The following is a 26,396-nucleotide window of genomic DNA, read 5'->3' as shown; positions in this document are numbered from 1 at the left end:
TATTTCTGAAAAAGCAGCCCGGAATCTGTTCAAACTGTAATACAGGGAGAACTGGGATGCTATTTACAACGTTCTCATGTGATGTGTGGTGTACACTCTTCAGGAAAACAAGCGTATAGGTGATCTGAAAATACTGAAGTCATGTAGCTGCGACAAAACAATACAAATACACTAGTTTTTTCAAAAACGTCATTTTTGCATGGTTGTGCCGAAACGCGTCTATATTAACTTTCCCTTCTTTTAGTATTACATGAAGAAATATTCGCCAAAACGTCACCGAGGAAACATGAAAAGTACACGTGCAAGTAAGCGGAAAACGAATGCGTTGTTGATCACTGTGAAAAGGCAAAAGTTTTAATTTTGTCATTCGTTTTTGTCTGGATGCGATTGGGTAAAGTGGTTGTCGCTCCTCTTTTCAGGGGCTTATGTCAGTGTAATCGCTTGCGGCGAGTCCGGAAGTGGACCGGTAGAAACTGGAGGTGAACCTGATGAATCACGCTTCCTTCTTCACATATGGAAGACAGCCGTTGGAGAAATGAACATCGGAGAAATGAAAGTTTTACCCATAACTGAATTCGACAGGTCGACAGATTCGGTGCAACAGTGTCATGATGTAGGATCCCAGATCCAGCATACGAAGATCTGATTTAGTAGTTGTTAAGGGCAGCAAATCGGTACACCAACGAAGTCCTTGTACGTGACATGCTTCCGATTATGGACTGACAGAGGAAGCTAATCCAGCATGACAAGGCTACTTCAAACTATAGCACGCGCCATAGTGACCACTGGCCTTCTCGATAACTAAATTTAGATCTAAACCCGACAGAACACGCATAGCATTAACTCGGTCGACGTGTGCGTCAACGTCAAAACACGTCCGAGACACTTGTTACAAGTGGCCATCGCACTGCAGCAAGAGTGGAGAAGAATTCAGCGACTTCGTCCACTTATCAAATCTGTGCCGAGACGGTGTAGAGCAGTGACTGCTGCTAATCGTAACAAGGTTCAGGACGCCATCTTTGTGTAAACAGAAACACAAAAGACAGACTGCTGTTGTGTTGGCGAACTCTTTCTGTATACCCATGGGCAGTTTCACCCTTTAAACACTACACGAAATTGTTGCTCTTAAACAAAAGCAATACGTTCTTCTAGAAATGGATTGTGTGTTTCTTTCTTTGGACATTTACTGGCTTGACTGGGTTTTTATTAAAGGTGAAGGAACAAGTTTTGTGGATTATCAACTTCTTTATTTTCACAATGGCGACGTTTCGGTATGGATTCTTATACCGTTTTCAAGTATATGGGAGGTCAAGGTGCAACAGTTTATATACAGGTGCATGAGCTATAGCTGAGGAGATTAACAATAACAACAACATAACTGAGGAGATAACAAAAACATCAAAGGGTATAACTAGAGTTGTTGATATAACCAGTAACTAGTGTGAAGCCAGGGGTGGGGGTATACCACACCCTTAGGCTCTTGTTTCGTTGTGGAATGTTTCCTACCATTTCCCCTGATGATGGTTTTGATGGGTGTGGCTGTGGTGAAGTATGTGTCGATGCCTGCCTGTTGCTTGAGTATACGGCTAATGTGGTGTGATGTTTTGCCAGTGTAAGGAAGTGAGATGCGAACAGGGGCTGAGTCAGACTTGGTAGTTTTTGGGTTTAGGTGCGGGGTTGATAGTGGAGTTGATGATGCGGTCAACAAGTTTGGTCTTCAGGAACCGGTGCTTGTCGTGAAAAGGGAGTAACAGGATGGAGTGGTCAGGGTCATTCACTTGGTTGTCAAATGTTTTGTATCGCAGTTGTGTAGGTTTGTGCTCATGATGTTGATCACTGGATTGTCTGGTCCCGACTCACTCATTTACAAAACGCCTCCATAGAGCTAAATGCAGCGTTAAACAAAATGAAATGTTGTGTTTACAGGTAAACGTACATTGGGTGGACGAACTACAGAACATCGCTGAAACAGATTTATTTTTGTTTGTCACAACTGAACTGAAAAACGCGTGAACGTAAGAACTTTCACATGTTTGACTGTGTTATTGTCTTCGAGAACAGACAGGCACAAGGATTTAAATTTACTTTGTCAATTTTCGAACTCGTATGAGATCTTGACCTGAAATCAATGTGTATATTTCAATTTACTTCTCTAATGTATTTGAGTGGCATTTTAGAAGGTGGGAAGTACAAGATTGACAAACTTTATGGATAACACTACTTACTTCTCTAGTTTGAATAGACGTTTTAGCAAATGAGAGACGAAGGAGCGGAAGAACTTTAGCTTTATGGTGTGGACAAAATTGAAAAATGGACTTGCTGTAATGTTGCAATAGGTAAAACTCTATTCCTGATCGCCTACAGTAACTGTGTGGCATAAAAAACACTATAACTCTCTCCGGAATTCGTATTTGTTATCTTAGCTGAAAGGAAAACAACGGCTCACTTACTTTCGGCTGTCATTGACTCTGGCGTATCTCCGGGCCGTATAAAACAAAATGGATGTTTCTGTACCAGCGATGCTAAAAAAGTCAAGTCATTGACAGGAATTCAAACTGATTACTCCCGGAGTTGTTTTTTGGGAGTATTTTTCTCCGCAGATGTCTGAACCCTGCAGCAACTCTTCCCGTCTCCTGGATTGCCTCATCAAACTCGCTCAGCTGAGAATTGCATCTTATTCCCACCATGATTGCTTTCTGTGTCATTCTGAAGCTGAATTCAGATTTGGCATTGAGTGTAACTCCTTTGGAAAGGGATAATAACAATCACCCTTCGAGCACATAGATTTCACTGAACAGTCAACAAATTGGCACATGTACGTTATTGGCTTGAATTTTGTAAACGTGCAGTCATATATTGTATTTCTTTACTACGGAAGCGCTGAAGGGACATGAGTATGAGAATTTTTTTAATATATATTTCGTGCGCACGAGATACTAAAATGTGCGCACGATATAATATAGCGTGCACACGATTTACGAAAGCGTGCGCACGTTATACGAAAACGTGCGCACGATATAATATAGCGTGCGCACGATATACCAAAGCGTGCGCACGATATGATAAAGCGTGCGCACGATATAATAAAGCGTGCGCACTATATAACATAGCGTGCGCACAAAATGAAAGGAGACACGTATTTTTAAATGTTAAATCGTGCGCACGAGATACTATAGCGTGCGCACGCTTTGCTAAATCGTGCGCACGCTTTGTTAAATCGTGCGCACACTATACTATACCGTGCGCACGCTTTAGTATCTCGTGCGCACGATTTAACATTTAAAAATACGTGTCTCCTTTCATTTTGTGCGCACGCTATGTTATATAGTGCGCACGCTTTATTATATCGTGCGCACGCTTTATCATTTCGTGCGCACGCTTTGGTATATCGTGCGCACGCTATATTATATCGTGCGCACGTTTTCGTATAACGTGCGCACGCTTTCGTAAATCGTGTGCACGCTATATTATATCATGCGCACGCTATAGTATCTCGTGCGCACGAAATATATATTAACAAAAATTCTCATACTCATGTCCCTTCAGCGCTTCCGTACTTTACCGACCAGTGACGGAAATATCATTGAAGGCAACGTAAAATCCCATTCTTTTTATTTCAGTTGGGGTAGCCAAGTAGTCAAAGCGTTCGCTCGTCACGCCGTAGACCCAAGTTCGACTCCCCACATGGGTACAGTGTGTGAGGCCCATGTCAGGTGTTCCCGTTATGATGTTGCTTGAATATTGCTAAAAGCCTCGTAAGACTAAATTAAACTCACTCACTTAGTATGACCATTCCATTTCCCTGAGGTATTATGAAGCTGGCTCTGTCTCACTGATTGTTACAGCCACTGATATTTGTCGTGAGTCATGACTTGATTGTTGTTTTGCTGTTTGTCGTAATAGTAATCTGACGGGATCAGGTGGGCATACTCACTGACTTGCTCGATGTGTCATATCTAAAAAGACATTGATCGATGTTCGTGAGGTCAATGATTATATGGTTAAGGTTCTATGCTTTCCACCTCGCCGTCATATAGCTGAATAATTAACATTAAACGGCAACTAACTTATGTATCTCAGCGAATTGCGTTTACTGATGGCATTAGTAAGCTCAGTACGATGAATATTTCTTGAAACAAGATTTTGTATTAATTCGAGCATATACAGGCCAGTCAGTGAATCAAGCAGTCTATATCACCGTACGCCTTGAAGAAATCTATGGGTATAGGCAACGGTATTGCTTCCATTATAAACATGTCTGAGTGTGATACTTTCATCAAATTCATACAGTGAGCTGCAGATATCCTTGAAGACAACTGTCATATGGAGAATTTAATCTGCACGACTTACATGAAGGAATGTTGCAAAAACGTTGTTTCATAACACCCCCTTCCTTTATAGTATAGTTCGGCAAATGTTTGTATCTATCGTCTAACAAAGACTCTTCGATTCAGAATCTTTATAAAAACCAACTATCCCGATTTTTTAATAACAGTTACAATGTCCTGGTGTCGCTTTCCAGAAAGATTTCTGTTTTGTAAATAAGTATATTACTGACTTGTCCAAGTGATCACTGATTTAATTGGACGACGACATTTCATCACGAGTTTAGTTTTATGCTGCGGTCTCTAAAAATCATGTCTGGACCAGACAATCCAGTGATCAACAGCATAAGATTCAATCTGCGCAAGTGGCAACCGATGACATGAGTCAACCAAGTCAACGAGCCTGACCACCCGATCCCGTTAGTCGTCTCTTAGGACAAGTATAGTCGTCTTTTTGGAAACCATGAGTTGGTGAAGGCCTGTTCTACCCGGTTCTTCACGGGTCACTTATGACATGAACATACTTGTAAAGATATGGGTCTCATCGCGCTACTCATTCTGGGAACTACAGTCTGTTTGGCTCAAAAGCGGACCGACGAATTGCTAATCTAACTAAAAACTAATAAACATATAATACTCAGTGAAACGCTTATCATAATCAAAACATCACACCAACTCTGAGAAGATTTTGCATAATGCATGTCCTAAAACTTTGAAATTTTTTATTTAACAAACTATGATTAAAATATTGACACAGTTCACTATTTGTTTCAGAGGAGGAGTGCAGAGAAAGGGACAGTCAGGTGTTAGAAAAGCATGTGCTCAAGTACCGATAAAGTTATTGATTCATTAACCTGTGCTGTGACATCCTATCTCACACAACCGGCTGTCCTTTTCTTTTACTTATGAACCGACTTACTAGTTTAATATTTGCTATTTACTGCTGAAATCAACTGGGATATTGCCTACAGCGGCGTTAAATGGAATTCGATCACAAAGTCTACTGCGTTCTATGACTGTTTTATAAGATTCTGTTTCGAATTTTAATATTATGTTCCAAATATACACATTTCAATTTTATACGATCACGAAATGGACTCGTGACGATACGTTTTCAGACATTTTGAGTTTCTAATATAAAGTCGCAACATTTGATACACATATGAAATTCCGAAACAAGTATCGCCAAGTCATACAAACCTTTTGTTGTAAGGATATACGCAAGAAAACCATATCAGTAATATCATGAAGTTTCGGGATAGACTTCAGAGTTCAGTGATCCAACTTAATCCGGTATTCCGACTTACTTACTTACTATCCCAGTCAGTGTTCACTGCTGGCGATACCGGATGTTCGTGAAGACGTACCTTCCAAGGCTGTCAGAAACACATGCAGAGGCCGGTCAGTTTAAAGTCAAAACAGGTAACTGAAGTTTACAGCATTTGAGTAATTTATTTGTTAAATTTGGAAATGTCAGCAAGTCCGCAAGATTCAGAAAGCTTCACTAGAGCTTCGTAGGTTACCCTCCGAGCAAGTACAAGTTCTTCTGTTAAAAGGACTTGCTTACTTGCAGGGATCTCCTAGAGGATAAAGCGCCCGCGTGCCACGCTAAAGACCAGGGTTGATTCCCCACATAGGTACAATGAGAGAAGCCCATATCCAGACTCCCCGACGTTATAGTGCTGGAATATTGTTTAAGACGGCGTAAAATGTGACTCAGTAACGACTGCATCTGAAATAATCCTTTTCACGCAGGCAAGTTATCATGGCATTGGGGTCTTCCTGATAGTTTGGGGAGGGTGATGGTATGGGGTTGGGTGTAGGGGGTAGGGGTGGTATATCTTAAGCTGAATCTTTATCCATTACATAATTATACATACGCAAAAGATTCGATTGGGTTCGTGTAATTCTAGATCAGCTGAGTCAACCAGAGGTTGTCTCTTAGTGGTTATTGTTGGTATAATGTCAGATTCTCGATTCACCTATGTGTAACCTTTCACTATCCTTAGTAATGAATCTCCAATGTACGATACCCGTGAAGGTCCCGGGGGAGAAATGGCCTTCGCCGTGAAAGGCGACTAACGGGATCAGGTGGTTAGACTCGCTGACTTGGTTGACACGTGTCATCGGTGTGTGTATGTGTGGCTAGGCCAGACTTCAGTTGGTTTTGTAGTGCCAGCTCACTGAAATACCATGCCACAGTTAAGCACGAATATCATTCAGACACATTATACTGACTCCAAGCCGACCAGTGCTTGTCGTGCCCATTAATACCGGGCGCCAAACAGGTACCAAAAAGTACCACATATAACGTCTTTTGATATGACACGCAGCGGATCGACCCCGCGACCTTCCACCGCTGGTGTACGCTTTAAGAACTATACCATGGAGGCGGTCAAGTCATCAAGGTGGAAAGTTATCGGTGACATAAAGATATAATTATGTCTTTCACATACCGCTTTCTCACTGAACTTGCTTTCAATTAATTTTTTCATTAAGAAGATAAAAATTATCCAAAGACTTATCTCTTTCAAGAGACATTTCTGTAACAACCACGTTGTCTGTGCAGCGCACAGAGCACACTATTTAGGAGATAAACATCATGTGTTGGCCAATTTCCGTCGGTTCCAGATGCATTCCCGTGCTTCAAATAACTACTCAATAACACCCGGAAATTGGTCAACACATGATGTTTCTCGCCTAACTGAAAACTAATGGAGACTATTTTTGGATGATAAATAGAATCTCTCCTTCGTGTCTCCTGATATCAATTATATCAATACTCGTTGATAAAGGTACAAATATCCGTGTCTTGCCGAGGCTATTTTCACCTATATAAACTAGTGTTGATGTAATTGATATCAATACACGCAGTGATGAGATTCTCTATATATACTACAATTAAAAATAGTAGTAGCTTTAAATTTATTCTAAATGTATTGGGACGTACGTGCCCGTTGGTGTGGGGAATATCTTGAAGGATTAACGACCATAAAAGAAGACAAGCGCATGGTTTTGCCATCTCGCATCCTTCACGATGTTGTTGAGATATCAAGTCGTTGGTAGAAACGAAAAACTATCGATGCATCGACAGTATATGTGACTTCGGCAGTTAGTAATTGCCTTCTGTTGATAAGTGCGCAGCGCAAAAGTACAGGATGTTTGTGTGAAGAGTTGCAGGTTCATTCAGTTTATGCTTTAACTGTTTACTTCTTAGAACCTTTATATCTATGCCGGAAACTATACATTCATTCATTTGGGAATGAACTCAAATGAGCCTAGTGGGTATCCTAGTGGTTAAAGAATTAGCTCGATGCGCCGAACACCATTGTTCCACTCCCTAGATGGGTACAATTAGTGACGCCCTTTTTCTGGTGTCCCCTTGCGTGATATTGCTAGAATATTTTGTTACGGTTAATAAATGGCTGTGACAAAACATGCAAGAAATCCCACCAGAACCAGCAAAGTATGACACTGAGAAGATTTTCAGTAATATGGTTTTTAGACGGTTTAGGCAGTTTATTTACTTGCGTAATATCGGCCTTGCGGCCTATAATACAGTTATACAGTTATTCAATCGATATACAGTGGTGACCTGGGTGCAGATCTTGTTTGGAATATATTATGCAAAAATACGGCAGTAAAATATATTACCTGACTGTTTCTTGATTTGAGGATTGTTTCTAAGGCTAATGGACCTCTATACACTTTTCGAAGTTGTAAGAAATACTGTTCACGCCAACATTCGTAATGTTTACATTTGAAAAAGATATGATTCTCATCTTAAACTACCAAGGCATTACATACTGTACACAAAACATCTGTTATGGTGGCATCTTTCTTACATCGAAATGCGTTTATCTTCAGATTGTTGTGGGAAATTCGGAATTTGCAGTATGCACGTATTAGGTATTTGTTTTTCAATGTCAGTGATATACGGTTCCAAGTGAAGGTTATATTTCAATTGTGAATAATGTTTTCAGAAATGTTGAGCTGCAAACATCATTATGCCAAGTCTGGTAGGCTCTATCTTTGATGCGTTGTTCGAAGGTTAGGATGAATAACTGTACGTTGCTAACGCCTTGGTTTAGCCATACATGTGAAAACCCGTTTCTGAATAAAATAGATCTTACACTCGACACCCAATTAATTTAGCCCAAATAGTCAAACACTTTGAGCATCTTATAACACTGTAAGGGATAACGCTGTGGATTCATGTTTAACAGTTTGAACCAAAACTTAATTACTTTGATCTGACTGGATCACATTGGATAACGTCCAAATTCACCGATTTCCTTGTTGGAGGCAAATTGTCCAAGTCTTTTAAAATACATCATCTGAATCCTTTCAATTGAATCTGAATTCTTGTGTCCCCAAATTTCAGCTCTATAGAGTAGTATTGGTGCTAGCTTCGTGTCAAATATCATCCGTGCCGTAGAGTGTTATTTCCCGGTTTTACTACCAGATTCTAAACAATGAAAGTTGTGCTATCGTTTCACGCGCTTTTGTCCATATTAATCTTGATGAAAACACAATCCCAAGATATTTATAGTAAGTAACAACCTTCATAGGCTGATTACCAAAGAACCATCTCTCCGATTTTGTCAGAATTCCGCCATTTCGAAATACGATGATATTTGACTGTTTTTAAGTTCAATTTCAGTTCCCATTCTAAACAGAATGAGTCCAGGATCTGCAGTTGTCGTTGCAGACCAGTAACACTCGTGGCAAAAAGGACGATGTCGTCGGCAAACATTAGTGGCAGTAGATCTCATATATCCTGAGTAACGAACACTCCAGTGTTACAAGACCTATACTGTTCGATGGCAAATTCATTAATAAACAGAATAAAGAGATAACATACATCCTTGTCTTACTCCACGGGAGGTATCAAACGCTCCTGTTCTTGAATTACCGACTTTAACACAGGTCTTCACCAATGCGTACATACTTTTGAGTGAGATAAATAACTTTCCATGACATCCACGTTGCTCGAGCACATATAATAATTTATCCCTGCCTACGAAGTCAAATGCTTTTTTAAAGTCAATGAATCCAAAGTAGAAACGACCTTTTGTTTTACCCAAATATTTGGAACACAATGCCTGTAGTGTAAGTAAATGATCTGTAGTAGAATACTGTGGACGGAATCCGGCCTGACATTCAGATATTAATTCATTAAGTTCAATCCATTTTCTAAGTCGTGACTCGATTTCCCATGATATTTAGTAGGAAAATTCCTCTGTAATTTGATGGCTCAGTCAAGATCATTCCAATATTCCACTGTGATGGGAATATACCCTCATCTAGGATCTTATTAAATAACAGTGTCAGATATGGGATTATCAGTTCCGATGACAGATTGTAAAGTTCCGGAGGTACCCCATCTGTATCAGGTGCTTTCCCATTTTTGAGGTTAGAAATTGCACGTTTGATTTCTGCTTCAGATATTTCCTCATTGAGATAGATGTCCTGGTTAGCTAACCCACCACAGTCATGACACGAGTGGTGCTCAAGAAAGTATTTAACATGTTCATCAAAGACATATGTATTCAGAGAACAAGACCAATATACACAAATTCATAAAAGAGGTTTCGTGTACAATGCGAGTCAAATATAAAGTAATGTTCTTAAAAACGTGGGTTATCGGCTAAGCCTTTACCACTAGAGATTTTCCCGTTTTCCAAATCTCTCGAAGTACCTTATTGAACATACATAATCTAATATTTGAAAAGTGTATTATTACTTTACAAGTCGGAGAGAGTGATACATTTACAAAATTATCCCAAGAAACGTCACTAAACAGTCGGGTCAGTGATTGCTGTTTACTGGCCCGTCTGGATTTCTATTAGCTACGAGCTAGCTGGCAGGTGGCTGTTTCGCGCACTGACCGTGAGATTTGTGTAGATTAAATGTATATCCTCTACATCTGTATATTCTGAGCTAATGTACAGTAATGACAGCAGCATTGTGTAGTAATGCTAACATTAGATTTACCTACACGGACGCTATACGAAAATGAAATTTTGTCTATTTTACTTTATCTAAAGTCTATCATGCTATGATTTGCGTGTCAGATCAATGATTATGCTCTGGTTTTATTTATTATTTCATTATAGTGTATGTCAGGGTGTAAAAAGAAATAATACAACTATTAGCCAGTTGTCAGTCAACCGAATCATACCCGCAGCCACGTTGTGAACACATTATGCTGCTGCGGTGATACTCTACTGAACGGCAAAAGAAAAAGAAAGTTTATGATTACAAACGAAAACTCATGTAATAAGACACAATGGTGTATTCGATATTCAGGTAGTGATACTGGTCGGTTGTGTAGTGTGATGATCCTGAAATGACTGCTAATTGACGTCATACTAAATACTACAACGTATTTTGTCACTGAGTTTTAACTGACGTTACCATGTTTACCTGTCTGACTGGCACTATCCCCAAAAACTTCTGATGACGATAAAGACTATTTGCTGTTCGGTTTAAGGACTCGGCTTGTTTCCTTTGCTTGTTTCCATAAAAAAAATTAGTTCAGAATAAAACATTGGAGCAGTGGGGTAGTCTAGTGGTTAAAGCGTTCGCCTGTCACGCTGAAGACCCAGGTTCGATTCTCCTCATGGATACAATATGTGAAGCCAATTTCTGGTGTTCCCTGTCGTGATATTGCAGGAATATTGCTAAAGGCGGTATAAAACTTGTTCATCATTCCTGCTTGACAACGGTACAAGAATTTGTATCGAAACGTCGCAATCACGTAATAAAGAGTGAGTTAAGAGTGAGTTAACATTTAACGTCACATCGGCAGTATCTCAGCCATATCGTGACGAGAACATTTAATTCTGAAATGAACTATATGCCTATTATAAAACCTGTCAACGAAGGACAGTAAAACAACTAGAATATCACAGAGTAGAATATAAAACTAGTAACTATACCTAAAACAATTTATCTATAGAGGACAATACAAGATAAAAATGGGCTATAGATTGCTAACAACTGAAGGTAGATCACCATACTAGGGACCATGGGGACTTACAGTACCTTGGCTACCTGCATGGACCCTAGCTGGATTTACATCATCCCCTCAGGAGTCAGCAATTCGGGAAATCTAGCCATTCAGTAAAAAGACATTTATTCTACGATTAAAAACATGGAAAGTTTGAATTTACTTTGAATGTTTGTGGACTTACGTACCCTCTCAGGAGGACAATAGTTTTACAATACTTCAACCCCCTTTGAGGACACAGCCACCAACAAGCACAGTTACCAATTTAAACTTCCGATAATAAAAATTATCTATTTACAATTCATTTAATAAATCTAATTCTTTTAAAAATCCAATAATTAAATGAGAACTGATATTAGTAAAAAGGTCCTTCATACTTCGTGATTTAAAATAGGTATCCCTTGTGATGGAATATTCCACGCAGTCAAGCAAGACATGCTTGACCGTGATTCTTTCATCACAAGGGATACAAAACGGAGGATCCTCACCTTTCAAAAGGTATTTATGCGTATATCTGGTGTGACCAATACGACATCGTCGCATAACGACCTCTTCAAATCTGGACTGACAGCTCAAGTAGGTGTAACCAATATACGGTTTTATTTCATGTAATTTATTTATACCTACTTGGGTGTCCCACTTCTTTTGCATCAGATCACGTATATAAGTTCTAATATTCGCTTTGTAATCTGAGTATGGAAGGAGAAGTGGTGTCACAGATTTGTTGAGTGCTGCCTTGGCAGCAAGATCGGCCATTGTGTTCCCTGAAATGCCTACATGGCTGGGTAACCAACAGAAGACGATGTCGCATTGGCCAGTAGCAAGATTATTATACAATTCAATAATGTCAATTAAAAGTGGATGTTTACATGATAGATTTTTAATCGCCTGAAGACAAGAAAGAGAGTCTGAATAGATTATGTATTGTTTACGTTTAGGGTGCCTTTGAATATATTTAAGAGCTGTTAATATGGCGTTAGCTTCTGCTGTAAAAATAGAACTGTTATTTGGTAATCTAGAAGATATTGTTCTGGATCCAATGACAGTAGCACAAGCAACTGCGCCACCGTCCTTGGACCCATCTGTAAATAAGGATTTATAGTTGTTATATTTATGTTTCAATTGATTATATTCTTGTTTATACTGTAATTCATTCGTTTCTGATTTTTTAAATGTGGTTAATGTTAGGTCAACCTGTGGTCGAACCAATTGCCAAGGAGGAGAAGACAGAAGACGGGAAGGAGCTATATATTCCAGCTCAATGCCGGCTGAAGAAAGAAATGGTTTAATTCTTAAACCAAGAGGCGGAACAAGAGAAGATTTCTTTTTGTATACATCCTCATACAGAGAACTGAAAACACAGTTATATGCAGGGTTTGACTCACTAGAATATAATTTTGTTACATACTGTAAAGCTAGTTTTACACGTCGCTCCTCAAGAGATGGCTCATCAGCCTCAACGTACAGGCTGTCAACAGGTGAAGTTCGAAATGAGCCAAGACAAAGTCTTAGACCTTGGTGATGAACAGAATCTAAAAGTTTTAGGTTGCTTCTACAGGCTCCACCATATACAATGGAGCCATAATCAAGTTTTGACCGGATCAGTGATCGATGGAGCTGCAGGAGGGTAGCTTGATCCCCTCCCCATCTAGAATTTGAAACCACTTTCAACAAGTCAAGTGCCTTAGGGCAGTTAGTTTTGAGGGATTTGATATGTGGTAGAAACGTTAAATGCGAGTCAAAAATTATTCCCAAGAACTTGGCCTCCTTTACAACTTTTATGGGAGATCCATTTAGAAACAGTTCAGGATCTTTATGCGGCTTATATTTTCGACAAAAGTGTATACAATTAGTTTTGGATTTAGAAAATTTAAAGCCGTTTTCAAGACACCATTTATTTATTTTATTTAAGCACAGCTGCAGTTGCCGTTCAATAGTATGCATATTTTTACCACGACAAGAAATATTAAAATCATCCACAAATAACGATCCATCAATTGAATCGTTTAAAACTTTTGATAAACTATTCATCTTGATGCTAAAAAGTGTGACTGACAGAATACTGCCTTGTGGAACACCCTGATCCTGATTGTAATGATCAGACAGGGTAGAACCCACTTGAAACTGTCTGTTATTTTGAGGCAAACGACCTCGCAAGCCGAAGTCATGTAAGTCTCTTAAAATACCATATTTCCAGGTTGTGTCATATGCCTTCTCAAGATCAAAAAAGATAGACACAGCATGTTGTTTATTAATCAGTGCATTTTTAACAAATGATTCCAGTCGCACTAAGTGATCGACAGTACTTCTGTTTTTACGGAAACCACACTGTATATCAGTTATAAGGTTATTTGTTTCCAAGTACCAAACAAGTCGATTATTTATCATGCGTTCCATGGTCTTGCAAACACAGCTAGTTAACGAAATCGGACGATAATTGGATGGATCGGTATGCTCACGTCCAGGTTTAGGTACGGGTACCACTATGGCGTCACGCCATGATGAAGGAAAGTTACCCGATGTCCAAATATCATCAAAAATATTTAGGAGAGTTTCTAGGCAGGATTCTGGTAAGTGCTTCAGGAGTTGATAATGTATGTTATCAGCTCCTGTAGCTGTATCATGAGCTTGATCAAGAGCAGTATGGAGTTCATGAATAGAAAAAGTTTCATTATAATCTTCCCCATTATCTGAGTTGAAATTAATAGTTTTCTTTTCTTGTTGTTTTTGATACTGCTGGAATTTAGGTAAATAATTAGAAGAGGAAGAGTGTTTAGCAAGGGTTTCACCCAGTTTATTTGCGATATCTGATTTATCGGTAAGTACTTGATCTCCATGTTTAAGATGATTGACAGTAGATTTAGTACCTTTACCTTTAATTTTCTGGACCATATTCCATACCTTGGACATGGGTGTCCGAGAATTTATTTTAGATACATAATTTTGCCAAGATTGGCGTTTGTTCTGTTTAAAAGTACACCGTGCTTTAGCATTTACAATTTTAAATTTATTCAAATTATGCACCATAGGATGGCGACGGAAATAATGTTCTGCTTTTTTCCTTGCCTTCCTAGCTTGTTTGCAGTCATCGTTGAACCATGGTTTTCTTATGTGTGGAACTGCAGAGGACTTTGGTATACATTCATCAGCTATGGAGTTCAATTCATCAGAAAAACATTTAATAGCATCAGGAACGTCAATAAAACGTTCAGGTTTAAGCTTTTCAGCACACAGTGTTTCATATAAAGTCCAGTTAGCCTTTTTAAAATTCCGTCTTGATGATGGAGGAAAATCAGATGGAGTTACAGCTTTTAATATAGTAGGAAAATGGTCACATCCACATAGGTCATCGTGGACTGACCATTCGAATTCATTAAGTAGTTCTGAATTTGTGAGTGACAGGTCAAGAGCAAAATAGGTCCCTGTCCCAGGGTGTAAATACGTATTGGAGCCATCATTATAAATATATAAATCGTTGTCAGAACAAAAGTCCTCCAACAACTTACCTTTAGTGTTTATATTTACACTATCCCAGAGAGGGTTGTGCCCATTTAAATCTCCCATTATAATACAGGGCTTCGGGAGTTGGTCATAGAGAGCTTGCAGATCAGTTTTGGCAAACGTCGAAGACGGCGAAATATACAGCGAGCATAGCGTAAACGCTACATGTAAAGTAATTCTCACAGCAACAGCCTGCATATTAGTATTAGGTGATACAGGGCTTTGAATAACGTTTTGTCTGACTAGAACGGATGACCCGCCAGTGGCTCTATCACCCGGAGGTGAAAAAGAATGATATGCATTAAAATGACGAAGGTCAAATGTATCTGTTTGTTTTAAATATGTCTCTTGGAGACATATCGCTGAAGGTGTAAACTCTTGGACTAATAGCTGTAATTCATGTAAATTAGTCCTCAATCCTCTGCAGTTCCACTGTACAATATTATTGGAATAAACTATCTTTTGGGGGGATTTATTGGGGATCTACCCCGCACTCTTTTGGAGGGCGACAAGCTATGTGCCCTAGAATGGACGTTTTCAGAAACGTCCATGTCTTCAAAAGACCCATATTTATTAAGCAATTGAATTTTATTTTGTGACCCTTTAGGAGCTCTGCCACTTTGTTGTTTTGAAGCATCAGGCTTAGGCTTAGATTTACCTTTAGCAGTTTGTTGTCTATCGGCTGAAGATTGAGATTCAGTGCGTGACTGCGAAGATGATTTATGATCAGAAGAAGACTTTGAAGTTCCAGGAAGTGATTCCTCAGTCTGGGATGACATAGCTGGGTATAGAAGTTGTGGAGAGTCGCTGTTGACCCAAGTCAAGGTAGTTTGGCAGCTTGTAGATGATTTTGTTATTTTAGGGCTACGCACAGATGCGTTTGCTACTGTAGCGTAACTTTCTGTAAGGTCAGATCTCTTCACCAGTTTTTTTGCTTCAGAAAAAGAGATATTTTGTGTATACTTTATTCTGTTTATTTCCATTTGCTCTCTCCAGATTGGACACTGTTTCGATGAAGATGAATGGTCGCCTGAGCAGTTTGTGCATTTATTAAAATCACTGTCACAATCTTCTGTTGTGTGTGTCTTCTCACCACAGTGAGCACACACAACAGACAATGTACAGGTAGATACACCGTGTCCATATTTCTGGCATTTAAAACACTTAGAGGGTTGGGGATGTATGTCTCAACTTGGATGTTACAGTAACCTGCCTTCACTGACTTGGGAGCATTTGGAGAAGAAAAGGAAAACAGATAGGTATTTGTTTGGATTGTTTCATTACTTTTCCGTGTTGAAAAACGCTTTACATAAAGCACACCCTGATCTTTCATTTCGGATGCTATGTCAAGTTCTGACATATCAGCAAGCAACCGATCGCGATCTCTGACAATACCTTTACTTGTGTTCAGGGTCTTGTGAGCAGAGACCGTGACCGGAATGCCCACAAAAGAATCAATACCCATCAGATTGGTTGCTTGCTGCTTTTTCCCACACTCAACGAGCAGGGCACCCGAACGTAAGCGTCTAAGATTCTTCACATCTCCAGCAATACCTTGAATACCCTTAGATACTGCGAAAGGGTTCAATTTTAATGGTGTCTTGTCAGGAGTTTCGATTACAAGGAAACGTGACCAGTACTCAGTCGATAAAGACGGTCTATGGTCAGTATCAACAGGATCAATTTCAAGTTGACGTTTTGATTTCTTAAGGGGGATTTCATAAGCCATGGGTAATGTAAATTGGTTCATCATCCGAGCTCCCCACCCACCACGGAGTATCACAAAGGACAATGCTAAAGCAAGCGGGCCTCCAGCTTGCAACACCAAGGATACTCGGATGATATACTCAAGTAGAATAATCATAAAGTAATTACTCTACCAGATTGGCCCATGAGCCACCGCCTTCTGGGCATACGACTCTAGGCAAATTACAAAACAACATAATTCAAAATCAAAGATGTTTCAGAAGCCAATAAATCCAAGACCAAAATTTCAATTTCAAATCATATTTGTGCAATGATATATTTATAATCTATGCACAGGGCTTGGCATGACCAGCCGATTGGTTGAACCGGGCCCATTCAACCTCCCGTCTAGGTGAAGTAAGGGTCGAAGGGGTGTGTTGAGCAAAGGGAACGCAGTCACAGGTCCCCAGTGCCCTCAACCCCCAGACTCCCGTCCTCCACCGACACAGGGCCGCAACCCACGGCAAACGGGTTGGTGGAACAAATATCCCCCCGGGTCCACTACGGGGGTGTCGGCGAGCTCTTGGCGTTACCCAGCACCCACCACGAGGAGGTGGCTCGCAACGGGTGCCCGTAATAAAGAGGTCGTTATCCATGTCAACTTGTCCTATTTGTACATCTCAACTTCTAAAATGCCACTCAAACAAGATAAAACATGTTTTCGTGATTCGCGTTTCTTTACGAACTGAGTATTTATTGCTACTTTTTAACTGCCATTTCAGTCGCACTGATGCTCTATTCGAAAGGCCATGGTAGGTCATTTACAGTTACTTGTTTTGATTTGAAACCCTATATTATACGTGAACCATTTAGTGTCATCTCCTTGTCTGTTTGTTTACCGGAGACTTTTTCCGTATTCTGGAGATTGGAAAATCGACGCGGGCATCATTGTAACGATTTTCTTACGTAGGAATCAGATGGACAAAAGAATCAAGTGAGAGTTGCTGGTAATGATACAAGGGTTTGCGAGATGTCTGACATTTGCTGATAGACTGACATTATATATCGTATTATTTAATACGCTACGTGTGCCAGAATGTTTGAGTATTATGAGAAATGCTCTCTGTAGTCGTACCTCACGTTTCTGCAGACTAACAGGGGGTGGTGTGATAGCTTAGTGGTTAAAGCGTTCGCTCACCACACTCATGTCCAGGGGTCGATTCCACCACATTGGTACAATCGTCCCCCGCCGTGATGTTGCTGGAATATTGTTAAATGTGGCGTAAAACCATACTCAGTCAGTAGTTCAGGTGATTGTACAGGTGAGCGATATTTGTTGTGGCTTGGATAGAAAAAGGTTTCTTTCTCTTTGTGAAATCTACCATTATCGAAGTAGGACTGAACACACATTCACCATCTTCATCTTCTCATATAATACAGATTTTTTAAAAATGTTGTCCCAGCTGTTAACGAGGCAGCCTTTGCTCAATATTTGAACACACGTGAAGATCCGGGTTAAAGTTGATCTTCAGTAACCCATGCTTGGTGTATGAGTCGACTAACGGGACTGGGTGGTCAGACTCGCTGACTTGGTTGACACAAGTCATTGTATCCCAATTGCATAGATCGATGCTTATGTTGTTGATCACTGGATTGTCTAGTACAGACTCGAACATTTAGAGACCAATGTGTCTGGAATATTGTTGAGTGCGGAGTTAAACAACGAACCATACTTGAACAAGTGAAGACGATTGTTAATGTGAGAAATTATGGTGAGAAAAGAAATAAAGAGATCTGACATCCATCCACCAGTTATGACCAATAAGCCAGTGTGTGGCTTCACGATAGTTATAAGAACTTAGACAGGGTTCTTACTGTTGACCGGAGATATACTTTGAATACTACAGTAGTCTGTGACATTAAAGCATTAAAGGAAATGCAATTTTGACTGAGTAGATTACTTAAGCACGATTCGACTGTGATACAGCGGTGACTGCGGTGTGCTCTTTCGGACAAGCAGAAAACTCCCTGATCGACAGTAATGCTACCACAAGTCACCGAAGGTATGTTGTAGGAAGTACATTGTTCTGTCTTTATTTAATATAGTACTGGAAGTTACATAAACTTTCAGTGACTCACTGATTCAAACACAATCAGAACATAGAAAAATCGTTGGAAAAAGGTTTGACAAGTAATATTTATTTGGTTTTTTCTAACGCCGCAGTCAACAACATCCCCGCTACGTGACGGCCGTCTGTAACCACTCGGGACTGGAGCCGACACGATCTTTGATGTCTAATCCTGAATGAACGGTATATATAGTTTAGCATGAAATGCATGTGGACCCGGTCTTTTAGTAAATGTCTCTTCATCCAGTGATCCAATCGATTTCAAACTTAGTTTGCAAGTGAATGTTTTGTCAGACAACCTAATCACATTGTAAATCACCGATTTTATGCATTTCTAATTACCCTACAGCCGCTTTGGCCGAGTGATTCTGAGAATGAATGAATGAATGAATGAATGAATGAATGTGTGTTCGAATTAAAATTTTACTGCCACATCGCCATGTATGTTGCCATTCGTAGACAACGTCAAATCAATGCATGAATCATTTAGAAATCATGGTTTGCAGAACTTGTGGCTACTACAAGAAGTGAAACAGTTTATTCACAGTCCAAGGTAGGCATTCACGACTGATACGTCAAATCGTATTGACTAATCATTATTGTGCGATTTTAATTAAGATCGACCACTCACTCCATACACAGGATTGAAATCGTGTATTTCAGGTCAAAACAGCGCACGTTTATCTACTTTATGACCGATGTTGGACTTTTTCTTCTCGCGGATAATCCAAAGAACACACTAATGAGGTATTTCTGAAATAGCAGCCCGGAATCTGTTCAAACTGTAATACAGGGAGGAGTGGGATGCTACAACGTTTTCATGTGATGTGTGGTGTACACTCTTCAGTAAAACAAGCGTTTAGGTGATCTGAAAATATTGAAGTCATGTAGCTGCGACAAAAACAATACAAATACACTAGTTCTTTCAAAAACGTCATTTTTGCATGGTTGTGCCGAAACGCGTCGATCTTAACTTTCCCTTCTTGTTGTATTGCATGAAGAAATATTCGCCCAAACGTCACCGAGAAAACATGAAAAATACACGTGCAAGTAAGCGGAAAACGAATGCGTTATTGATCACTGTGAAAAGGCAAAAGTTTTAATTTTGTCATTCGTTTTTGTCTGGATGCGATTGGGTAAAGTGGTTGTCGCTCCTGGTTTCAGGGGCTTATGTCTGCGTAATGGCTTGCGGCGAGTCCGGAAGTGGACCCTTAGAAACTGGAGGTGAACCTGATGAATCACGCTTCCTTCTTCACATATGGAAGACAGCCGTTGGAGAAATGAACATCGGAGAAATGAAAGTTTTACCCATAACTGAATTCGACAGGTCGACAGATTCGGTGCAACAGTGTCATGATGTAGGATCCCAGATCCAGCATACGAAGATCTGATTTAGTAGTGGTTAAGGGCAGCAAATCGGTACACCAACGAAGTCCTTGCACGTGGGTAAAGTGGTTGTCGCTCCAGGTTTCAGGGGCTTATGTCTGCGTAATCGCTTGCGGCGAGTCCGGACGTGGACCCTTAGAAACTGGAGGCGACTTCGTCCACTTATCAAGTCTGTACCAAGACGGTGCAGAGCAGTGATTGCTGCTTATTGTAACCTTGCAAGGTTCAGGACGCCATCTTTGTGTAAACAGAAACACAAAAGACAGACTGCTGTTGTGTTGGCGAAGTCTTTGTGTATACCCACGGGAAGTTTCACCCTTTAACCATTGAAATTACACGAAACTGTTGCTCTTAAACTAAAGCAATACGTTCTTCTAAAAATGGATCGCGCGTTTCTTTCTTTGATAACTGGATAATTGAAGAATGTAATCTATATTTACGATGCCTTGTTCAAAAAGAAATACATATTTCAATTATCAATTTTCAGAGATCGTTCTTAATATATCTTTCTGCATTCATTTACGAGATAAGGATCAACTTTCAATTTTCCCTAGTTCTCTGAGCATGAGCTGATTATCTTCAGTTGAACTTAAATGACTCAATAAAAATCACCAGATATAAGAAGCACATGTCGTAAGGAGAACCGTTACCAAGAGCTGGTACAGCTCATTCCACAAACCTTACAAGGGGCGATGGCTAAGGTCAGCGGTTGAAGCGTTCGCTCGTCACGCTGAAAACCCGAGTTCGATTCCCCAGTGTGTGGATCCCATTACATATGTTCCCCGCTTTGATAGTGTTGGAATATTGCTAAAAGCAGACAAATGCGCAACCATTCTCACTTACAAAATGGGGAGACAGAAACCTGTGTTTTGCAACCCAAATTCAGTCTGACTAGATATCCCGTTCTATTGTCCATCAAGTAGTTTTCCATCTAAAAGAAATAGTTGATGAGGGTTTAAACACATTTACGTTCAGGAGCACGTTAGGCCTTGCCCTTCCATCTTTAGGTCATTAATGTTGACAGTATGTGGATTTTAAAGTTTTTAACACCAAATGTTCCAAAGGTTAAGTTGTGTTTTAATGACAAAGCATGTCACTGGAACTTAAGCTTGTTTGTTATGGCTAAATAAACATTTCATTAGAATTACGATAAATGTTGAGAAGTTTTAAATGCGTCCTACCATTCACAACTTGAGGAATGTAAAATGACTAATCTGTCATTGACAACATATATGCCAAATTGAAAATTGTCCATCCAAAGTTGTCTTTTATGTGGTTATATCAATATTGTCAGGAAGTTCGGTTGTCCAAGCAGGATACTAGTGCAAGCAAGATTTTTTGGTTGAGCTGGAAACTCCTCTGACCTGACCGACAACTAGATTCAATGCTGTTCATACATATTATAATATAATATTTGGAGAGTGTATTATCACTAAACAAGTCGGAAAGCAATGGGGGTTATCGGCGAAGTCTTTACCCCAGGAGATTTTGCCGTTTTCCAAATCTCCCTAATTAAATTATTGAACATACACAGTCTAATTTTTGGAAAGTATATTATTACTTATCTAGTCGGAGAGAGTGATATTTTTACAAAATTATCCCAAGAAAATTCACAAGCCAGTCGGACCAGTGACTGTTGACATTTACTGGCTTGACTGGATTTTTATTAAAGGTGAAGGAACAAGTTTTATGGATTATCAACTTCTTTACTTTCACAATGGCGACGTTTCGGTATGGATTCTTATACCGTTTTCAAGTATATGGGAGGTCAAGGTGTAACAGTTTATATACAGATACATGAGATATTGCTGAGGAGATTAACAATAACAGCAACATAATTGAGGAGATGAGATAACAAAAACATCAAAGGATATACAGGGGGATTACAGCGTTGAGGGGACCAATAAATGGAGGATTAGTGACGGAAGCCAGAGATTAATATTTGTTGATTAAAGTGTCAAATTGGTTAGGAAGAAATATACCCTGATCCCTGTTTATGGAAGGGTTGTCTCTGCGGATGTGAATAACTTCTGCCAATTTTGTAATCTGCTTGTAATCACGTTTGTTGCTGGAGAGTATTTTGATAGTGTTGCAATTGATTTTGTGGATTTTTTGTCTGCTTTGTTTGTTGATGTCTTGTGTTCTTTGATGCGAATGTTTAGTGGTCTGGATGTTTCCCCAATGTAGTTGCTGCCACAGGTGCAGCTAATGTTGTATACCACACCCTTAGGCTCTTGTTTTGTTGTGGAATGTTTCCTACCATTTGCCCTGATGATGGTTTGATGGGTGTGGCTGGGGTGAAGTATGTGTCGATGCCTGCCTGTTGCTTGAGTATACGGCTAATGTGGTGTGATGTTTTGCCAGTGTAAGGAAGTGAGATGCGAACAGGGGCTGAGTCAGACTTGGTAGTTTTGGGTTTAGGTGCGGGGTTGATAGTGGAGTTGATGATGTGGTCAACAAGTTTGGTCTTCAGGAACCGGTGCTTGTCGTGAAAAGGGAGTGACAGGATGGAGTGGTCAGGGTCATTCACTTGGTTGTCAAATGTATTTGTATCGCAGTTGTGTAGGTTTGTGCTCATGATGTTGATCACTGGATTGTCTGGTCCCGACTCACTCATTTACAAAATGCCTCCATAGAGCTAAATGCAGCGTTAAACAAAATGAAATGTTGTGTTTACAGGTAAAAGTACATTGGCTGGACGAACTACAGAACATCGCTGAAACAGATTTATTTTTGTTTGTCACAACTGAACTGAAAAACGCGTGAACGTAAGAACTTTCACATGTTTGACTGTGTTATTGTCTTCGAGAACAGACAGGCACAAGGATTTAAATTTACTTTTTCAATTTTCGAACTCGTATGAGATCTTGACCTGAAATCAATGTGTATATTTCAATTTACTTCTCTAATGTATTTGAGTGGCATTTTAGAAGGTGGGAAGTACAAGATTGACAAACTTTATGGATAACACTACTTGCTTCTCTAATTTGAATAGACGTTTTAGCAAATGAGAGACGAAGGGGCGGAAGAACTTTAGCTTTATGGTGTGGACAAAATTGAAAAATGGACTTGCTGTAATGTTGCAATAGGTAAAACTCTATTCTGTTACTCTATTCAGTAACTGTGTGGCATAAAAACACTATAACTCCCTCCGGAATTCGTATTTGTTATCTTAGCTGAAAGGAAAACAACGGCTCACTTACTTTCGGCTGTCATTGACTGTGGCGTATCCCCGTGTCGTATAAAACAAAATGGATGTTTCTGTACCAGCGATGCTAAAAAAGTCAAGTCATTGACAGTAAAGTGATTACTCCCGGAGTTGTTTTTGGGAGTATTTTTCTCCGCGGATGTCTGAACCCTGCAGCAACTCTTCCCGTCTCCTGGATTGCCTCATCAAACTCGCTCAGCTGAGAATTGCATCTTATTCCCACCATGATTGCATTCTGTGTCATTTCAAGCTGAATTCAGATTTGGCATTGAGTATAACTCCTTTGGAAAGGGATAATAACAATCACCCTTCGAGCACATAGATTTCACTGAACAGTCAACAAATTGGCACATATACGTTATTGGCTTGAATTTTGTAAAACGTGCAGTCCTATATTGTATTTCTTTACCGACCAGTGACGGAAATATCCTTGAAGGCAACGTAAAATCCCATTCACTTCATTTCAGTTGGGGTAGCCAAGTAGTCAAAGCGTTCGCTCGTCACGCCGAAGACCCAAGTTCAACTCCCCACATGGGTACAGTGTGTGAGGCCCATGTCAGGTGTTCACGTTATGATATTGCTTGAATATTGCTAAAAGCCTCATAAGACTAAATTAAACTCACTCACTCAGTATGACCATTCCATTTCCCTGAGGTATTATGAAGCTGGCTCTGTCTCACTGATTGTTACAGCCACTGATATTTGTAGTGAGTCATGACTTGATTGTTGTTTTGCTGTTTGTTGTATTAGTAATCTGACGGGATCAGGTGGGCAAACTCACTGACTTGCTCGATGTGTCATATCTAAACAAATGTAGATCGATGTTCGTGAGGTCAATGATTATATGGTTAAGGTTCGATGCTTTCCACCTCGCCGTCATATAGCTGAATAATTAACATTACCCGGCAACTAACTTATGTATCTCAGCAAACTGCGTGTACTGATGGCATTAGTAAGCTCAGTATGATGAATATTTCTTGAAACAAGATTTTGTATTGATTCGAGCAGATACAGGCCAGTCAGTGAATCAAGCAGTCTATATCACCGTACGCCTTGAAGAAATCTATGGGTATAGGCAACGGTATTGCTTCCATTATAAGCATGTCTGAGTGTGATAATTTCATCCAATTCATACAGTGAGCTGCAGACATCCTTGAAGACAACTGCCGTATGGAGAATTTGATCTGTACGACTTACATGAAGGAATGTTGCAAAAACGTCGGTTCATAACACCCCCTTCCTTTATAGTATAGTTCGGCAAATGTTTATATCTATCGTCTAACAAAGACTCTTCGATTTAGAATCTTTATAAAAACCAACTATCCCGATTTTTTAATAACAGTTACAATGTCCTGGTGTCGCTTTCCAAAAAGATTTCTGTTTTGTAAATAAATATATTACTGACTTGTCCAAGTGATCACTGATTTAACTGGACGACGACATTTCATCACGAGTTTAGTTTTATACCGCGGTCTGTAAAAATCATGTCTGGACCAGACAATCCAGTGATCAAAAGCATAAGATTGAATCTGCACAAGTGGCAACCGATGACATGTGTCAACCAAGTCAGCGAGCCTGACCACCCGATCCCGTTAGTCGTCTCTTAGGACAAGTATAGTTGTCTTTTTGGAAACCATGAGTTGGTGAATGCCTGTCCCACCCGGTCCTTCACGGGTCACTTATGACATGAACATTGTTGTAAAGATATGGGTCTGATCGCGCTACTCATTCTAGGAACTACAGTCTGTTTGGCTCAAAAGCGGACCGACAAATTGCTAATCTAACTAAAAACTAATAAACATATAATACTCAGTGAAATGCTTATCATAATCAAAACATCACACCAACTCTGAGAAGATTTTGCAGAATGCATGTCCTAAAACTTTAAAAAATGTTTTTAACAAACTATGATTAAAATATTGACACAGTTCACTATTTGTTTCAGAGGAGGAGTGCAGAGAGAGGGACAGCCAGGACATGTGCTCAAGTGCCGACAAAGTTATTGATTCATTAACCTGTGCTGTTACATCCTATCTCACACAACCGGCTGTCCCTTTCTTTTACTTTAAAGTTATGAACCGACTGAAGACATTTACAAGTTCAATATTTGCTATTTACTGCTGAAATCAACTGGGATATTGCTTACAGCGGCGTTAAATGGAATTCGATCACAAAGTCTACTGCGTTCTATGACTGTTTTATAAGATTCTGTTTCGAATTTTAATATTATGTTCCAAATATACACATTTCAATTTTATACGATCACGAAATGGACTCGTGACGATACGTTTTCAGACATTTTGAGTTTCTAATATAAAGTCGCAACATTTGATACACATATGAAATTCCGAAACAAGTATCGCCAAGTCATACAAACCTTTTGTTGTAAGGATATAAGCAAGAAAACCATATCAGTAATATCATGAAGTTTCGGGAAAGACTTCAGAGTTCAGTGATCCGACTTAATCCGGTAATCCGACTTACTTACTTACTATCCGAGTCACTGTTCACTGCTGGCGATACCGGATGTTCGTGAAGATGTACCTTCCCCAGTTGTCAGGGTTGGGTGTAGGGTGTAGGGGTGGTATATCTCAAGCTGAATCTTTATCCATTACATAATTATACATACGCAACAGATTCGATTGGGTTCGTGTAATTCTAGATCAGCTGAGTCAACCAGAAAATGTCTCTTAGTGGTTATTATTGGTATAATGTCCGATTCTCGATTCACCTATGCGTAACCTTTCACTATCCTTAGTAATGAATCTCCAATGTACGATACCCGTGAAGGTCCCGGGGGAGAACAGGCCTTCGTCGTGAGAGGCGACTAACGGGATCAGGTGGTTAGGCTCGCTGACTTGGTTGACACGTGTCATCGGTGTGTGTATGTGTGGCTAGACCAGACTTCAGTTGGTTTTGTAGTGCCAGCTCACTGAAATACCATGCCACAGTTAAGCACGAATATCATTCAGACACATTATACTGACTCCAAGTCGACTAGTGCTTGTCGTGCCCATTAATACCGGGCGCCAGACAGGTACCAAAAAATACCACATATAACGTCTTTTGATATGACACGCAGCGGATCGACCCCACGATCTTCCACCGCCGGCGTACGCTTTAAGAACTATACCACGGAGGCGGTG

At 39.9% G+C, this 26,396-nt stretch overlaps 1 protein-coding gene across 1 annotated transcript in view; it reads right to left on the bottom strand.

The window, feature by feature from the left end:
• The window catches only part of LOC137255496 (uncharacterized), a 97,065-nt gene extending 74,445 nt beyond the window's left edge, over positions 1-22,620 (bottom strand). Inside the window, exon 1 of the mRNA XM_067792932.1 lies at positions 22,303-22,620. Coding sequence (XP_067649033.1) covers positions 22,303-22,620 — 318 coding nt within the window. The remainder of the gene's footprint in view (positions 1-22,302) is intronic.
• Positions 22,621-26,396: the final 3,776 nt, after the last annotated feature.

The sequence above is a fragment of the Haliotis asinina genome, chromosome 11, assembly GCF_037392515.1.
Source record: "Haliotis asinina isolate JCU_RB_2024 chromosome 11, JCU_Hal_asi_v2, whole genome shotgun sequence".
Classification (NCBI taxonomy): domain Eukaryota; kingdom Metazoa; phylum Mollusca; class Gastropoda; order Lepetellida; family Haliotidae; genus Haliotis; species Haliotis asinina.
This window is presented reverse-complemented; position numbering and strand designations above follow the sequence as displayed.